Genomic DNA, 15,128 nt, shown 5'->3' on the forward strand with positions numbered 1-15,128 from the left:
TTTGTTTAGTTTTACACTAGTTGCTCCATGCTATATTAAGCCTTTATCTGAAGGGAGAGAGCGCTGGCATTCGTCTGCAAGTGAAACATCAAGGAACATGGCACGCTGGAGAAAATGACACAGGAAATTAACGGGGCCGCTGGGGATAGAGGACAGGAAAGAAGCAGAATCTGCTGATACATTTACAGGGTGAGTTTTATCTGCCATAAATCCAATAACACCATTCTTGTCCCTTTGTGAAATTATATACTGAATCCTCATAAAAATGACCAAAACATTATTTTAAATATTATTAATATAAAAAAGATGATTCTGTATGAAAAGGACTATGAATTAAATGTTGTTGTTTTTTTAGACTAAAAGGATGAGGTACTTACTTTCCAATGTTTTCAGGAAGAATCTGCAACGAAATGTCATTGATGGAAAGGCAAGTTAAATTCCGGAGCTCTGGAAAACTCTCAGGCAATCTGGAAAAACAAGAGGCATTCAAATATAAATCAGATTCTTGCGAGATGATAATAAATGGATGCAGATTCTTGAAAATCTATGGATCTGACTGTATTAATAGGCAATAAGGAAACATCCAGAAAATATACTATAAAGCTGACATAGGCCAACTACTTTCCTCTCTGACAGGAAAGTGTCTGATCAACAGGAACTAACTTTTTCTTTCCATTTGATATATTATGGTTTTAAGCCTTCATGACCTGATTCACACCTATCTAAAAAGTTGTCACCCAGAGATATACATTTTCTACATTTTAGTCATTTATCCACAGTGACTTACAGGAGCAATTAGGGTTAAGTGCCTTGCTCAAGGGCACATTGACAGACTTTACACTTAGTCGGCTCAGGGATTCAAAGCAGCAACTTTTCAATTACTGGCCAAAAGCTCTTAACTACCTAGCTACCTGCCGCCCACTCATATTTACAATGGTGACCCAGAGACAATCTCCGACACACAATGCTACTGTCAGTGTGGGAGAGTGAAAGTTTTATTTGTGGGTTGTAATGCCTGGCCACATTTCATTCCAAATCACAACGCTTAAACATGTTGTATCATCTGCAGGTCAGTCACAGAGTGCCAGCTATATATTATCTTCCTCGGGAACTGAGTAAAGCTTTCTAACAAGAACATCTAGGCCCTTCAAACTCAACTCTGAACCTCGAAGCCAGTTCCACTGCATTTTCCCCCATTGTTATCCTCTGATCAGGGACTGATTTAGGTAGGTAGGTGATTTATCAGGTAGAACAGAAAACTAGCAGGCTCCGGATCTCGTAGGGTAATAGTTGAATACCCCTGATCTAGGCCATATGTACATTACCAATGTGTAGCTAATCACACAGCCCAGTGCATGGCCAGTCCCAAACTGAACCATATGGCATTGTGGCTTTGCCTCCATTGGGGGTGCAAATTAAACAGACCTCACCATGAGACCAGAGGACGCTGGTGGGAGGTGTTATAGGGGGACTACAACGAGCCTGTCCTCCTATAGCTCTTCCCACCAGCCTCCTCTGCATGAGACAGCTGACAGGAAAACTGGGGGGGAATATATCCCATACAATTATATTCATTAACTTAAATGACTAGTTCATGCTAATTGAACAATATTTTAGTTCAATGCCGTCAGATAGGCTAGTTAAAGCAACAAATGAATGCTGTCTGAAGACGTACCTACATAAAAAAAGTTTGTCCATTTTCCTTCCAGTATAGTTCTTATTTACAACGGTCTGCTAAGTGTTCAAACGATTGTTACCTTGTTGACGTTGTCATGCAGTTCCTACATACAGCCTACTATAGTGCTACTACACCGCTGTACTGTCCGGCTTGTTATCCTTCCCATTAGCTAAACATTTATGGAGACATGAATTCAAAGTTCAGTTACCTTGTTAATGGGTTTCCACTAAAGTCTGCTACTTGGAGAGCTTTACAATAAGAAATGGTCTCTGGAATTTCTATGATGTCTATGAGGGAGGAAAGAACTTCATGTTAGAAACATCTTGATCAACACCCTGTAAATGGTATTGGGAAACAACACACTAAACCCTGGCATAAAATGAAGACCGGTTTTGTTAGCCAGGCCTAAGATTTCTTGGCCAAACTATAACGTGCCTCAGTCAAGATTACAACATAGTTCAGAACGTCCATCCAATGAGGCATTCCACTTAAAGCTAGTGATCCAGAAACAACGTTAATAAATATCCATAAAGGAGAAAGGTCTATTTAGAATCACCACAAAATGAGTATGGTTGTGGCGCCAAACATAGAGCTGCATGTGAAACTGCCATTTGAACTTCTATAAATCAACATAATTAGCATTCTGGATTTTGTCCTACTGGGAAGCTCTGCGATGGCAGCTCTCTTTGAGAAATGTTAAGTCCAGAAGTTATGGGAGAAACCATACCAATGTGGCTCTGAAAATATGTTGGGTCTGTACAGTGAAGGGGATTGATAGCACTGAATGGTGGTTTGAGCTACTTCTATTGCTTGTCCAGCATTTATTGCATTTTCTAACAAAGAGCCTAGTCATAAATGAAGCATTATCAAAATAAGCAGGCAGTTTAAAATGTCTTCATTCATAGCACCAGTGGTTGAGTCAATGAGAGTTTAGGCCTGTTTGGTAGGGCTGAAAATCCCACCAACCAAGTGTTTATAGTAGGAATGTGACAAGTGTAAAAAAAAACATTTAAACTACCATTTATTGTTTAAACAATAGGAAATACAAATCTTCAAATTACATGAATTCACAATTCAGATATGGTCCTGCTTGTGACCGCCAGGTGGCAATGCAGTTCAATCAACCACAGACCTGGCTGGCTACCAGACGGTCGCCACTATTTCTTCAATTTCTCTTCTTAAAATGTGGTTTTAAACGTAACCTTAACCACACCGCTACCCTTTTGGTTCGTTGCAGCGATGTATGACAGCGTGTTCATAGACGTCCAACAATCTGTTCTGCCACGTATGGTGTTTAAGAGCTTTGTAGGGCTATTTGCAGAGCAATCATTGTATAATTTATCCATCTGGGCCGTCACGGTTTTTCAGCATTACATCTTGTAATCTGGTTCTAGACATGCCATTAGGGAAACATTGAAGCCGAAGTCCTCTACCATAGACAAATGGCTGCATATCAACTGCAATCAGCACTGCAATTCTGACTCCGTCCCTTATCCCACTGCTGCCAGCAACGGGTTGGGTTTCACGGTGCCACCCATTCAGCATTGCACCTGTACTCCCACTGTAGCTCAATTCCAACTTGCAAAGTTTGCATTTCACAACCTTCTCATTTAACGTCTCAAAGTATTGCCATATAGGACTTTGCTACTGTCGTTTTCCGGTCTCACTCGCTAACATTTTTTCAACTGTTAACGAGGATGACGTGCGGAGCTCTTTATATTCATGGCAAATAATTTGACAGATGCATATCTCCTCCTACTAACGTTACAGCATTGTTGCATTAGGTGTTTATTTAAAGGTGCAATAATGCAGAAATCGAGCAGCCATTTCCTAAAATTCAAACAGTTCTCTAAATTTCAGTTTGTTACAAAACAATCAATGTACCATCTAAACCACTGAAATATTTTGAATACCCCAAAATATTGTATTTTCAGCTCTTTCTATCTGGTGTACAAAACCGAAAGCAAAAGACGCAAAAACAAAACTTAAGACTGGAAGAATAGAAGTAGTGCACATAGAACATCTACTACTTCTTAGACTTGCTTTCAATGAGAATAACAGATTCATAACTCATATTTCTACGTCAATTTAGTTGGGTCGCCCAAAAATACACATATTTTAGTTTCAATTACTTTTATTTAACCTGTTTGTTAGTGGTAATTTTGATAACTGCACTGTGATTTACATTTTTTTTTATACAAAGTTAAAAACACTTTATTTTTTAATATTATTTTTTATGTTAACGATCCCAATTTAGTTTAAACGTCACACCCCTAGTTTAGAGCAGTGGTTCTCTTCTCACCATTACGAGAGACATCAAGTTCTACCAGCTGCATGAAGTTGGCTATCTCTGGAGGAAGCCTCTGGATCTCGTTGTCACTCAGGCCCAGCTTTCGTAGCTTTACCAGCTGAAAAAATGGCTGAAAAAGACAACACACATCAGATTAGCAGTAGGCCTACAGTCGACATGGACATAGGAAACATTCAGTGTGAACAAACACGATACAACATGGTGATCATTAGTTTGTCCCATCCTGAAAATGTGATGCAACAGTAGTACGTTGATAAAACAAAACATTTTCCAGATTGAACCGAATTAAAATGTTGAGTGAGTCTTAAAAACAGGTTGTAGGCTAACCATACTTGTCTACAAATCAACTCAGTAAATAAGTTTAAAACCAGCAAAAAAGTAAAGCAATTAGGCCTAAGAGTGGTGGTCAGTGGCCTGGGAAATATTGTTCAGTTCGTACCCAGTTCTCTGATGTAATCATCCATTCTTCTGGATGATGACCTACTTGGATGGTGTCTTATCCTGACACTGCCAGGCACTCCAAGTCAACATGCAATTTAAACATCTCCGTTTCATAGATATAAAAATTACACCCCCAAAAAGACCCTTTTCAAAAACAGACAATTTCAAGAACACTATGTAAGATGGTTGGAAACGCTTCTAATCGGAACAATGTCCTGCACAAGTCTCACTATAGGTCTCCACTAATAACTGAAAGCGAGATCACAATCTTCATTGTCTTTTCACAGAAGTCGTGAGGGAATTATATATATAGCCCTCCACTTTAATTGAATTATGAATAATAGGCTACTGGTATTAAAAAAAAATCTCAGATGAAGTAGGCCTATTTTAAGGACAAGTAGTCTACTTTGATTGCAAACCCAAGGCAATCAGTGATGACAGTGAACAGGACTCCAATTAGCATTTAAGAGCACACTCAATCTAGGCTTCCACCTTTGACATATTCTACCTACATTTTCCTGTTCACAATACCGCATTTTTCTATGTCCACAACAAACCTAGCCTAATCATAACTGGACTGAAAACAGGTATTCATGGGACGGAGACACAGACAGACACACCCGGACAAGACAGCACTAGATTCAACTAACACAGGTTTCATCTCATGTTTGTCGTGACCTGAAACAACCTTATGACCAGACAGAGAGAGGAGCATACAAGCCTCTATTCTGTTCATTATAAATATAGACTAGGCCTTGGTCTGTTCTAATGTCCCAACAACAAGTTGAATCAGCCGTTCCAGAGTACAATGTCAGAAACAGGAACGGCAGGTTAGGCTTTCATTCACCCCCCACGGCACGCCCCCAACTCATCCTATAGGCTAGAAGTACTGCTGTACATACCATTTTCTATTCATATTATTGTCCATAAAAAACACAAACAATGAACAAAAATATTAAAACGCAACATGTAACAATTTCAAATATTTTACTGAGTTACAGTTCATTTAAGGAAATCAGTCAATTTAAATAAATTCATAGGGCCAAACTGGGTGCAGCCAGGGGCAGGCATAGGCCCACCCACTGGGGAGCCAGGCCCACCCACTGGGGAGTTTTTCCCCACGAAAGGACTTTATACACAACACTCATCCCCCCTCAGACGATCCCACAGGTGAAGAAACCGGATGCAGAGATCCATGGCTGGCGTGGTTACATGTGGTCTATGGTTGAGAGGCCAGTTGGACATCCCTCAAAACTAGAGACGTGGCATTGTGTTGTGTGATAAAACTGGCTTTTTATTGTCCCCAGCACAAGATGCACCTGTGGAATGATCATGCTGTTCAATCTGCTTCTTGATATGCCACACCTGTCAAGTGGATGGATTATTTTTGGCAAAAGAGAAATGCTCACGAACAGGGCTGAAAACACATTTGTGCATAAAATGAAAGAAATAAGCTTTTTGTGCATTTTTTTTTATTTCAGCACATGAAACATGGGACCAACACTTTATATGTTGAGTTTATATTTTTGTTGTGTGTATATTTATATTTCAGATAGATATTGCTCATCCTGATATCTTTATTTTGGGGATTTGTGTATCGTTTGGTATTACTGTACTGTTGGGGTTAGGAACCAGCATTTCACTGCACCTCCGATAACATCTGCAAAATATACATGTACAAAACAAATAAAATTAGAATGATTTGATTGGCACCATGAAAACTAAAATAATATACCGTTCCCCACTCTAACCCAAATATTGACTTATCCTAAATTCAACTGAGGTGTATCCTAATGACTCCCACAAACTAAACTTTCAATTTGTCTCTATACCAGTGTCTTTACAAAAGGAAAGGCTCCTGTTTAAAAATAGATAAATATCAACTAAATAAAAATCTAGTAGACAACAGAGTTGAACTCCTCAGCTTGAACAGCATAGCAGGGTTAGAGGGATCTGTTAATTTGGTCTGTTTGAGATAGCCTATTTCATGATTTAAGCTGTTCTTTAGATTTAAGTTCAGTGTCCATCTTGTACCTTGCACAGGACATTACCCAAAGCCAAAGGTATTAGCTTGAAAACTGAAAAAAAATAGCCTACAATTAGCCTAGTTTAACCCAGGCATATTCCCTGTGGCCTAGCTCAAAGGTTCTCTAAACTAAACTGAACAAGCCTGATTAAGACCATTCAAAGTCAGATGCTCAAGGACGACTTGTTCAAACAGAAGCCAAAATTCATTATCTTAACCTAACAAACTACCGGTACCGACTCTGTCTAGCCTATATAAATGAGGGGCCCCAAGAGGTTAAACAAACCAGAATGGCTAGGGGTAAAGGGGTTTGTCAAACATTCCAAGCCATTTGACGTGGTTACTTTCTACAACATCTTTCATAGTTTTCAAGGGGAAATTATCACATATATCAGGGTTCCCAACTATCGGCACCCCAAATTCTGAGCAAAAAAAAAATATATTGTTTTTTGGGGGGGGGGCAGAAGACTAAAAACACCTGCAAATCAGCTCAGTGATTTTCCTTTTGGAAATCTGTTCCAAAGTGTTCCCATGCATAAAACAGATATGTGATCATATATAAATGTAAGCAAGGTTTGAAATTATTATGTTTAAGTTAAATATCTGTTTGGATTTCTTTTGGTCAATTTGCAGTCTACCATCCACTCCAAAAAAATGTTTTATACAATTTAACAAATGTCCAGCAGCTAAATTGAGTTGATAATCTCTGCCCTAGATGAAGACATTACGGTGTGGTCTATGAGGACTAAAGGTGTCAGCATGTTTAAGTTTAGCCGGCGGCTAGCTGAAGTATAGCCGAAACAGAACGAGTGTCCTCGCATACTCTTAAAAGACCTTGTGCATTTTATCGTTTTTCAAGCAAATAGTACTGTTTGAACATTGAGACACCAAAGCCAGTATACACTTCCTCAAAATAGTCAGAATTAATCTTAGATATCTGTCATTAATTAGATTTCTTGCGGTATCTCAAACAGACCAAATTATGACGTTTTTGCAAAATTGTGTGACTAAGATGTTTGGTGCAGTATTTCTCAAATGAAAAAATGTGAATGAAAACGACTCTTCTCTTGTTGAATGACAAAATACTTAATTGAAGAATCCCTACAGTTGACCAATCACAAACGAAGGGGCGTAGACGTCAGCTCCCGAACTTCGGCTGACCTCGAGAAAAACTAGCGTGCCTGAACAGCCGGAAAAAAACGTACCAACGTCCAAAACGGGGAGAAAAAAACCCGTCACAAATTCTAGTCATAAGTGACCGACCGGCTCGATCTCATGTAGCAAAATTTGAAATGGTGTATTTTACATTCGATAAAAGCAGACTCAGAGCTAGAAAATGGCATATCATACACTACAGTTTAGGAAAAATATGAAAGTAATTCTGCTTTGAAAGTTGATATACTTGTAACCGCACTTGAGAAAATGGCCCTTGAATGTTTTGGTAAACCTACTGGCAAGCTCCGCTTTGTCTACACCCAGACAACATTGTTCACACCCTCTTAAGCCTTAGCCCTGCCCATCTATTTAAGGATTCACATGTGAGGCCATGTACTAAACAACCAAAGATTTCAAGACTAAAGGCTGGTTTATACTACGGGTGTATTTGTAAATTCATTCTGGAGTGCCAGAGTGTGCCGTGGGCGTTCATAAACTCAGAGGGTTGTCAGTTTGTCCATTCGTAAATTCAGAGCATTTAGCTCTCAGAGCACACATTGGACGTTCTGGCTGAGAAGTAGGGTTGATCCAAGCGTTCTGACCTAACAGCAGCAGTCAGGCTCCCAAGCTAACGTTGACTAGCTACTTCCAGACACATGAGAGAACAGCTCACTGACCATTTTAAGACATAGCTAGCTAAATAATTAACCATAAACTCAATGTTACTACCCTGCATGAATCTGCAGGTAGCTAACCAACCAGGTTCAATGTTAGCTAGCTAGCTAACATTAGACCCAGGGTTGACCAACCCCTTCCTGGAGATCTACTGTCCTGGAGGTTCAGTCCAACCCTAAATTAGCATATCTGATTCAGCTAGTTAAGGCATTGTTGTGCAGCTAACTAGTAGAATCAGGTGTTTTAACTTCTTGGCGCACCCATCCCGTTAGTGGGATCATTTGTCAACATCCGCTGAACTGCAGAGCGCCAAATTCAAATTAAATTACTAAAAATATTTAATTTTCATTAAAATCACAAGTGCAATATAGCAAAACACAGTTTAGCTTGTTAATCCACCTGGCGTGTCAGATTTCAAAAAAGCTTTACAGCAAAAGCTATCCAAGCATTTGTTAGGACATCTCTCTCAGCAGACAAAACTTTACAAACAGCTAGCAGCCAAGTAGATTAGTCGCGAAAGTCAGAAAAGCAATAAAATTAATCGCTTACCTTTGATCTTCTGATGTTTGCACTCACGAGACTCCCAGTTACACAATAAATGTTCCTTTTGTTCCATAAGGATTATTTTTTATCGGAAATACCTCCATTTGGTTGGCGCGTTTTGTTCAGAAATCCACAGGCTCGAGCAGTCACGACGGGGCAGACAAATTCCAAATAGTATCCGTAAAGTTCGTAGAAACATGTCAAACGTTTTTTATAATCAATCCTCAGGTTCTTTTTACAATAAATAATCGATAACATTTCAACCGGACCGTAGCTTTTTCAATAGAGGAGAGAGAGAAAATGTCTGCTCCAAGCTGTTGCGCGTGTAAAACTCTGCTGGCACCCAGCCATCCACTGACGCGATGTGATCGTTCTCGCCCACTGCAGGAGAGCCATTTGAAAATGGTCCAATTCACTCACTTATCAAGAGAACATCCCCGGTCATCCCTTCTGCCTCTGATTTGGCGGACTCACGAAACACAAAATGCTTATTTTGTCAAATATGTCTGAGTGTTGGAGTGTGCCCCTGGCTATCCAGAAAAAAAAATAAAAGTAGACATATTGTGCCGTCTGGTTTGCTTAATAAAACTAATTTAATACTTAAGTACATTTTAGCAATTTTATGTACTTTGGATATTTAACTAAATTAAACCAAATACTTTTAGACTTTCCGCAACATCCGCACTGAGCTAAAGGGTAGAGCTGCCGCTTTCAAGGAGCGGGACTAACCCGGAAGCTTATAAGAAATCTCGCTTGGCTCTCCGACGAACCATCAAAACAGGCAAAGCGTCAATACAGGAATAAGATTGAATCGTACTGCTCCAACGCTCGTCGGATGTGGCAGGGCTTGCAAACTATTAGACTGCAAAGGGAAGCACAGGTGTGAGCTGCTCAGTGACACGAGCCTACCAGACGAGCAAAAATACTTCTACGCTCGCTTCAAGGCAAGCAACACTGAAGCATGCATGAGAGCATCAGCTGTTATGGACGACTGTGTGATCACGCTCTCCGTAGCCGATGTGAGTAAGACCTTTAAAACAGGTCAAGATTCACAAGGCCGCAGTGCCAGATGGATTCCCAGGACGTGTACTCTGAGCATGCGCTGACCAACTGGCAAATGTCTTCACTGACATTTTCAACCTGTCCCTGACTGTCTAATATCAACATGTTTCAGGCAGACCACCCTGTGCCCAAGAAAAAGAAGGTGACCTACCTAAATGACTACCAACCCGTAGCACTCACGTCTGTAGCCATGAAGTGCTTTGAAAGGCTGGTCATGGCTCACATCAACACAATTATCCCAGAAACCCTAGAACCACTCCAATTTGCATACCACCCCAACATATCCACAGATGATGCAATCTCTATTGCGATCCATACTGCCATTTCCCATCTGGACAAAAGGAACACTTATGTGAGAATGCTTATCATTGACTACAGCTCAGGGTTCAACACCATAGTGCCCTCAAAGCTCATCACTAAGCTAAGGACCCTGGGACTAAACACCTCCCTCTGCACCTGGATCCTGGACTTCCTGTCAGGCCGCCTCCAGGTGGTAAGGGTAGGTAACAACATCCGCCACGCTGATCCTCAACACTGGGACTTCACAGGGGTGCGTGGTCAGTCCCCTCCTGTACTCCCTGTTCACTCATTACTGCATGGCCAAGCACGACTCCAACACCATCATTAAGTTTGCTGACGATACCAGTGGTAGGCTTGATCACCGACATTCATGAGACAGCCTTTAGGGAGAAGGTCAGAGACTTCACCTACTTGTACATATTACCTCAATTACCTAGACTAACCTGTGCCCCCGCACATTGACTCAGTACCCTTGTATATATGGGTGACTTTCACTTGAGTCATTTTCTATTAAGGTATCTTTACTTTTACTCAAGTGTGACAATTGAGTACTTTTCCCACCACTGCTCTCCTGTAAAGTAGTGATGTGCAAAATACACCAAGTTTCCTGAAACAAGTCACATTTGAATTAACTCTTTCGAACTGTTTCAGCTGGGAAGCATGCGGATGCCTTAAGACTACTAATTTGATGCCTGTGTTGCTAAGTTGACAACACCTAGGCTAGCCTACATCGTAAACGCTAAAAATTGGACGAGAAGAACCGTTTTGATTAGGACTGGCTTTGGTATATTAGGCGAAGTTAACACATCTGTAAATACTTAACAAAGACAATGGCAAACTTCAAAGGTGATGCTAGGCCTAGAGCTTGACAGAACAAAGGAGGACTCATGTTGCGCCATAACACCCTGATACTGACTGCACCTTTGTTAACAACTTCCTTGTTTTCATGGCTCAATGTGAGGAAGAGCAGACCTGCTGGCTGTCAGACATGACTAACCTAGCACAGAAGGCGGCATCTTATCGCTCAACAAACTAGGTGGCTTCTTATACTAGGCTCCTATGCCCTTTAGTCTACTGAGGTTAGACTAAATTCCACATTGGTGATTGGGACTTTTGAATAGCCTAGGCCACCCTATGCCAAATGTGTGGAAATAAATGTAGAGGGGGTGGGGAAATAAAGCTATAACCTATTAATTTGTCAAATTTTCACCTCTTCAAATAAGCATTTCTGAAAATGTCATGTCTTATGGCATCTCTTTATAATCAAAATCCCAAACTATCAATTTCTACTGATATCTAGACGAGCCTAATGCAGAATGATCAACATCTCAAAATGAGATGTGGTAGGCTTGTGCTGTGGTTAGGTGAACAGCTCCCTTTTTCCTGTAGTTCCTACTATTTAGGCTAAGTGAAGTTGTAAAAGTAAAATAGCCTAGGACAGGGCCGAGTTTGGGAAATTATGGCCTAGGCTATAGGCAACAGATATACTCACAGGACTTGGAGAGATCACTATCTCTATTGACAATGGCACAGCTAGTTCTACAAGTTAGGCTAGCCTGCAAGTATATGCAGTTAGACATCCCTTGCTTGATTCCTCAACGAAAGGAACACCTGATAAATCTAGGCTACTTCTTGTCCAATCATTCACTACCTGACCATTTGCTATCCCCCCCCAAAAAATCAGAGATTTATTTAACCACTAATAAACTAACACAAATCTCCTGGCAATTGTAGTGCACCAAACGGTTAATTTCTCTATAGACGAGTTCCTCGCCAACACTCATGAGAAAGTGATGGAAAAGAGGAAAAACAGGAACGTGGCCAACTCACTCCCGTTTCATGTTTCCACAAGTTGATAAAAAGCCCAGTCTGCATTTTCTCTGCAATGACTCCTTTTCAAGAAGAAAAATGTATCACACTATTATGTAGACTATATAGAAAGCTATATGATACGTTAAATCAGAATTTTATTTAATTAACTAGGCAAGTCAGTTAAGAACAAATTCTTATTTATAATGACAGCCTTCCCCGCACAAACCCGGACGATGCTTGACCAATTGTACACCGATCTATGGGAATCCCAATCACGGCCGGAGGTGATACAGCCTGGATGATCCCAATTTATCCAATCGAGAACTTCTCAAGATACAGATGAAGAAATCAAAGAGCCTACGCCAGCCTTTTCCTCAACTCATTAACTTGAAACAGACAGACTAAATTCTTCATGCTGTACCATTGTCACGACAACCCAATGGTGAACACACTCATACTATAGGCCTGTCTAGTGTTAAGGCAAGTGTTACATCACCTTGGTAGCAAATCTGATGAGACCACACAATGAGCAGAGCACAGTACAACAGTTACCTGGATAATCTATTCTGTTGGACTCATCTAGAGTTCATTTAGCTAGCCTAGATGGTATTAGTTGCATGTGAAGGAACACGAACAATGGTTGTGGTCCATCTTACTGCATGGAATGCAATGTAAGGGCGTAACCCTCTTCCCCGCAAACACTCGCACAAAGAAATGACATGCAAACTTAGAGAATGATGACTGGGATGAAAATGCATGTTTGCTGAATACATTGCTTTCCAGAAACTATTCAAGTTTGACAATCCTGTTTGTCATGGATGACTCATGGTGGTGTATGGTGGTGTATGCTAAATGGGTCAACTTTGAGCACCTCTATCTCCTGAATGTTCTGGCACTGTGACCTGAATTTCAGGTCCAAAGTCACTGTCTGACCACTTTTACGATGGGCAAATATGTTATGGGAGGTTTCGATCAAATCAAAAGGGGTGCGGCCAAAAAGGTTTGGATTTTTTTTTTGTTTAATGGAACGAGCCCTTTATCTTTCAAATCGATTTATTTAGTTTGTTATGTAGCTAGGCTATTCAATAAAGACGTTCGTAGCCAACTAGTCTTCCCCATAATAAAGATTAAATTGGCAGTAGAAATTGTAACTTTTTGGAGCAGCAGAGGTGTTGCAGTTTGCCAAATAATAGGGCGCGCATCATTTCAAAACAGTCCCAAACATGGGAAATTAATACGACATGCGGGTGTCCTCTGTCCAGGGTCTTGGCGAGAAGGGATTGTCATTTTAACGTCAGATTTGACTTTTCGTAGCAGGTTGGGATGTCACCCAGTAGGTTAGAATAATTAGGTTATGGTTAGCTCAACCGTAACCCAAAAAATATATACTTCTGATGTTCATTTGACAAAAGCTGTAAAGCGGAATAAGGTACTGCATCTCAGTGTTAGAGGCGTCATTACCCGGGTTCGAGTCCAGGCTGTATCACAACCTGCCGTGATAGAGTCCCATGGGGCGGCGCAGAGTCGTCCGGGTTTGGCCGTAATTGTAAATAAGAATTTGTTCTTAACTGACTTGCCGAATTAAATAAAAGGTTAAATTAATTTTTTTAAATTGTTTTAAGATCTCTGCCCGGTCCAGACGAATAGCAATATTGTATAATGATTATGTCCCCATGAAATGAAATAATGTACCCAAGTCACCTGTTCAAACTGTAAGTTGTTATTTTCCATGGATAAATAACTCGTCATTGATTACATTTAATGTACAACTATTTTTTTCCTGACATGACACCACGTAACATTACATCTCATCAGTGAACTATGCATAATACAGTTTTAGTTAAGCCAGCTAGCAAACACATTCTGCTTACCTTGGGCAGGTCGCGGAGTTGGTTAGCGTCCAGCAAAAGCTCCTCCAAACTCCGACTGTAGCGGTAGATCTCATCCGGGACGTACAACAGAGAGCAGTGCCGCTTATCGATCACTTCAACATGACGGTTGCACCGCCACAGAGGTATACAGTGAAACATCACCGGGTGATGGCAAAATCCGTTCTTAACAAATATCCCGAATAGACGTCCAATTAAAGAAACGGAAGGCGCAACTGAATACAGCCACCTAGCTACTAGATTGTTTGCCAAACACTTTCTTGCAGTTGGTCGAACGAATTTCCAAAGCAAACATCTTAACCACCTCCCCCAGGCGTAAATAAATACCAATGGGCACCATGGAATAAAAACGGTGTCTGGCGCTCTCACATTCAATACTTTTGTAGGCTTGGTTTTTTATTCTTTACTCACGTCGCCTCTGGAATGTTAGTTTTTCTAATCGGCTCCCGAAAACGAACACATCTCTGTTTAGGTCTTATTTCGTGTAGCCTACTGATTTCGTTGTCCCAGAGTTATTTTCCCCTCAGACCAGTGGTGTACTCATTCGGCAGATTCTGTTGCCAAATGTTTCTTAAACGGAAGCAAACGAAACGACATGGGCGGGACTTACCTGAATTAGTCCAATAGAAACTCTTGTTTTAGTTGCAAAACGTTTCTGCAAATGTTTGGACAAATGATTACACCCCTGTTTCTGACCCGGAACATTCACTCCCTCGTTTCAATCTGACGTCACCATTCCTAACTGCTCCTCCCTTTGTATTTCACTCACACCCTCTGGAAAAGTAGAAGCAAGAGAGAGGATCGCGATTGAATCAGTTGCCTTTCTTCAGTTGACCTACTGTACCTCAGCTCAGTGTTATTTTAGCCTGAAATATCCTAGTTTTGTCTAGTTTTGTGTACTCTGTTCTTAAAACAGTTTATTCTGGGAGTTATGCTCCCGAGTGGTGTAGTGGTCAAAGGCACTGGATCTCAGTGCAAGAGGCGTCACTACAGTCCCTGGTTTGAATCCAGGCTGTGTTTGAGAGTCCCATAGGGCAGCGCACAATTGGCCCAGCATCGTCCGGGGTTGGTAGTCATTGTAAATAAGAATTTGTTCTTAACTTACTTGCCTAGTTGTTGGTTCAATTTAAAAACATACACACACTTTAGAGTAGGTAACATACAAACAAGATTGACACCCGGATTTGTTTTTTTTTGTAAGTCAAATATGAATCTGTCTTTATGGGGCAGCTGTCA

At 40.7% G+C, this 15,128-nt stretch overlaps 1 protein-coding gene across 1 annotated transcript in view; it reads right to left on the reverse strand.

Annotated features, from left to right (window-relative positions):
* Window positions 1–14,464, reverse strand: part of lrrc1 (leucine rich repeat containing 1) — a 40,025-nt gene extending 25,561 nt beyond the window's left edge. Inside the window, exons 1-4 of the mRNA XM_029685431.2 lie at window positions 13,875–14,464; window positions 3,981–4,098; window positions 1,887–1,965; window positions 378–467 (exon numbers count right to left, since the gene is read on the reverse strand). Of these exons, the coding sequence (XP_029541291.1) occupies window positions 378–467; window positions 1,887–1,965; window positions 3,981–4,098; window positions 13,875–14,033 (446 nt within the window). The 5' untranslated portion in view covers window positions 14,034–14,464. The remainder of the gene's footprint in view (window positions 1–377; window positions 468–1,886; window positions 1,966–3,980; window positions 4,099–13,874) is intronic.
* Window positions 14,465–15,128: the final 664 nt, after the last annotated feature.

Source organism: Oncorhynchus nerka, linkage group LG16, assembly GCF_034236695.1.
Source record: "Oncorhynchus nerka isolate Pitt River linkage group LG16, Oner_Uvic_2.0, whole genome shotgun sequence".
Classification (NCBI taxonomy): domain Eukaryota; kingdom Metazoa; phylum Chordata; class Actinopteri; order Salmoniformes; family Salmonidae; genus Oncorhynchus; species Oncorhynchus nerka.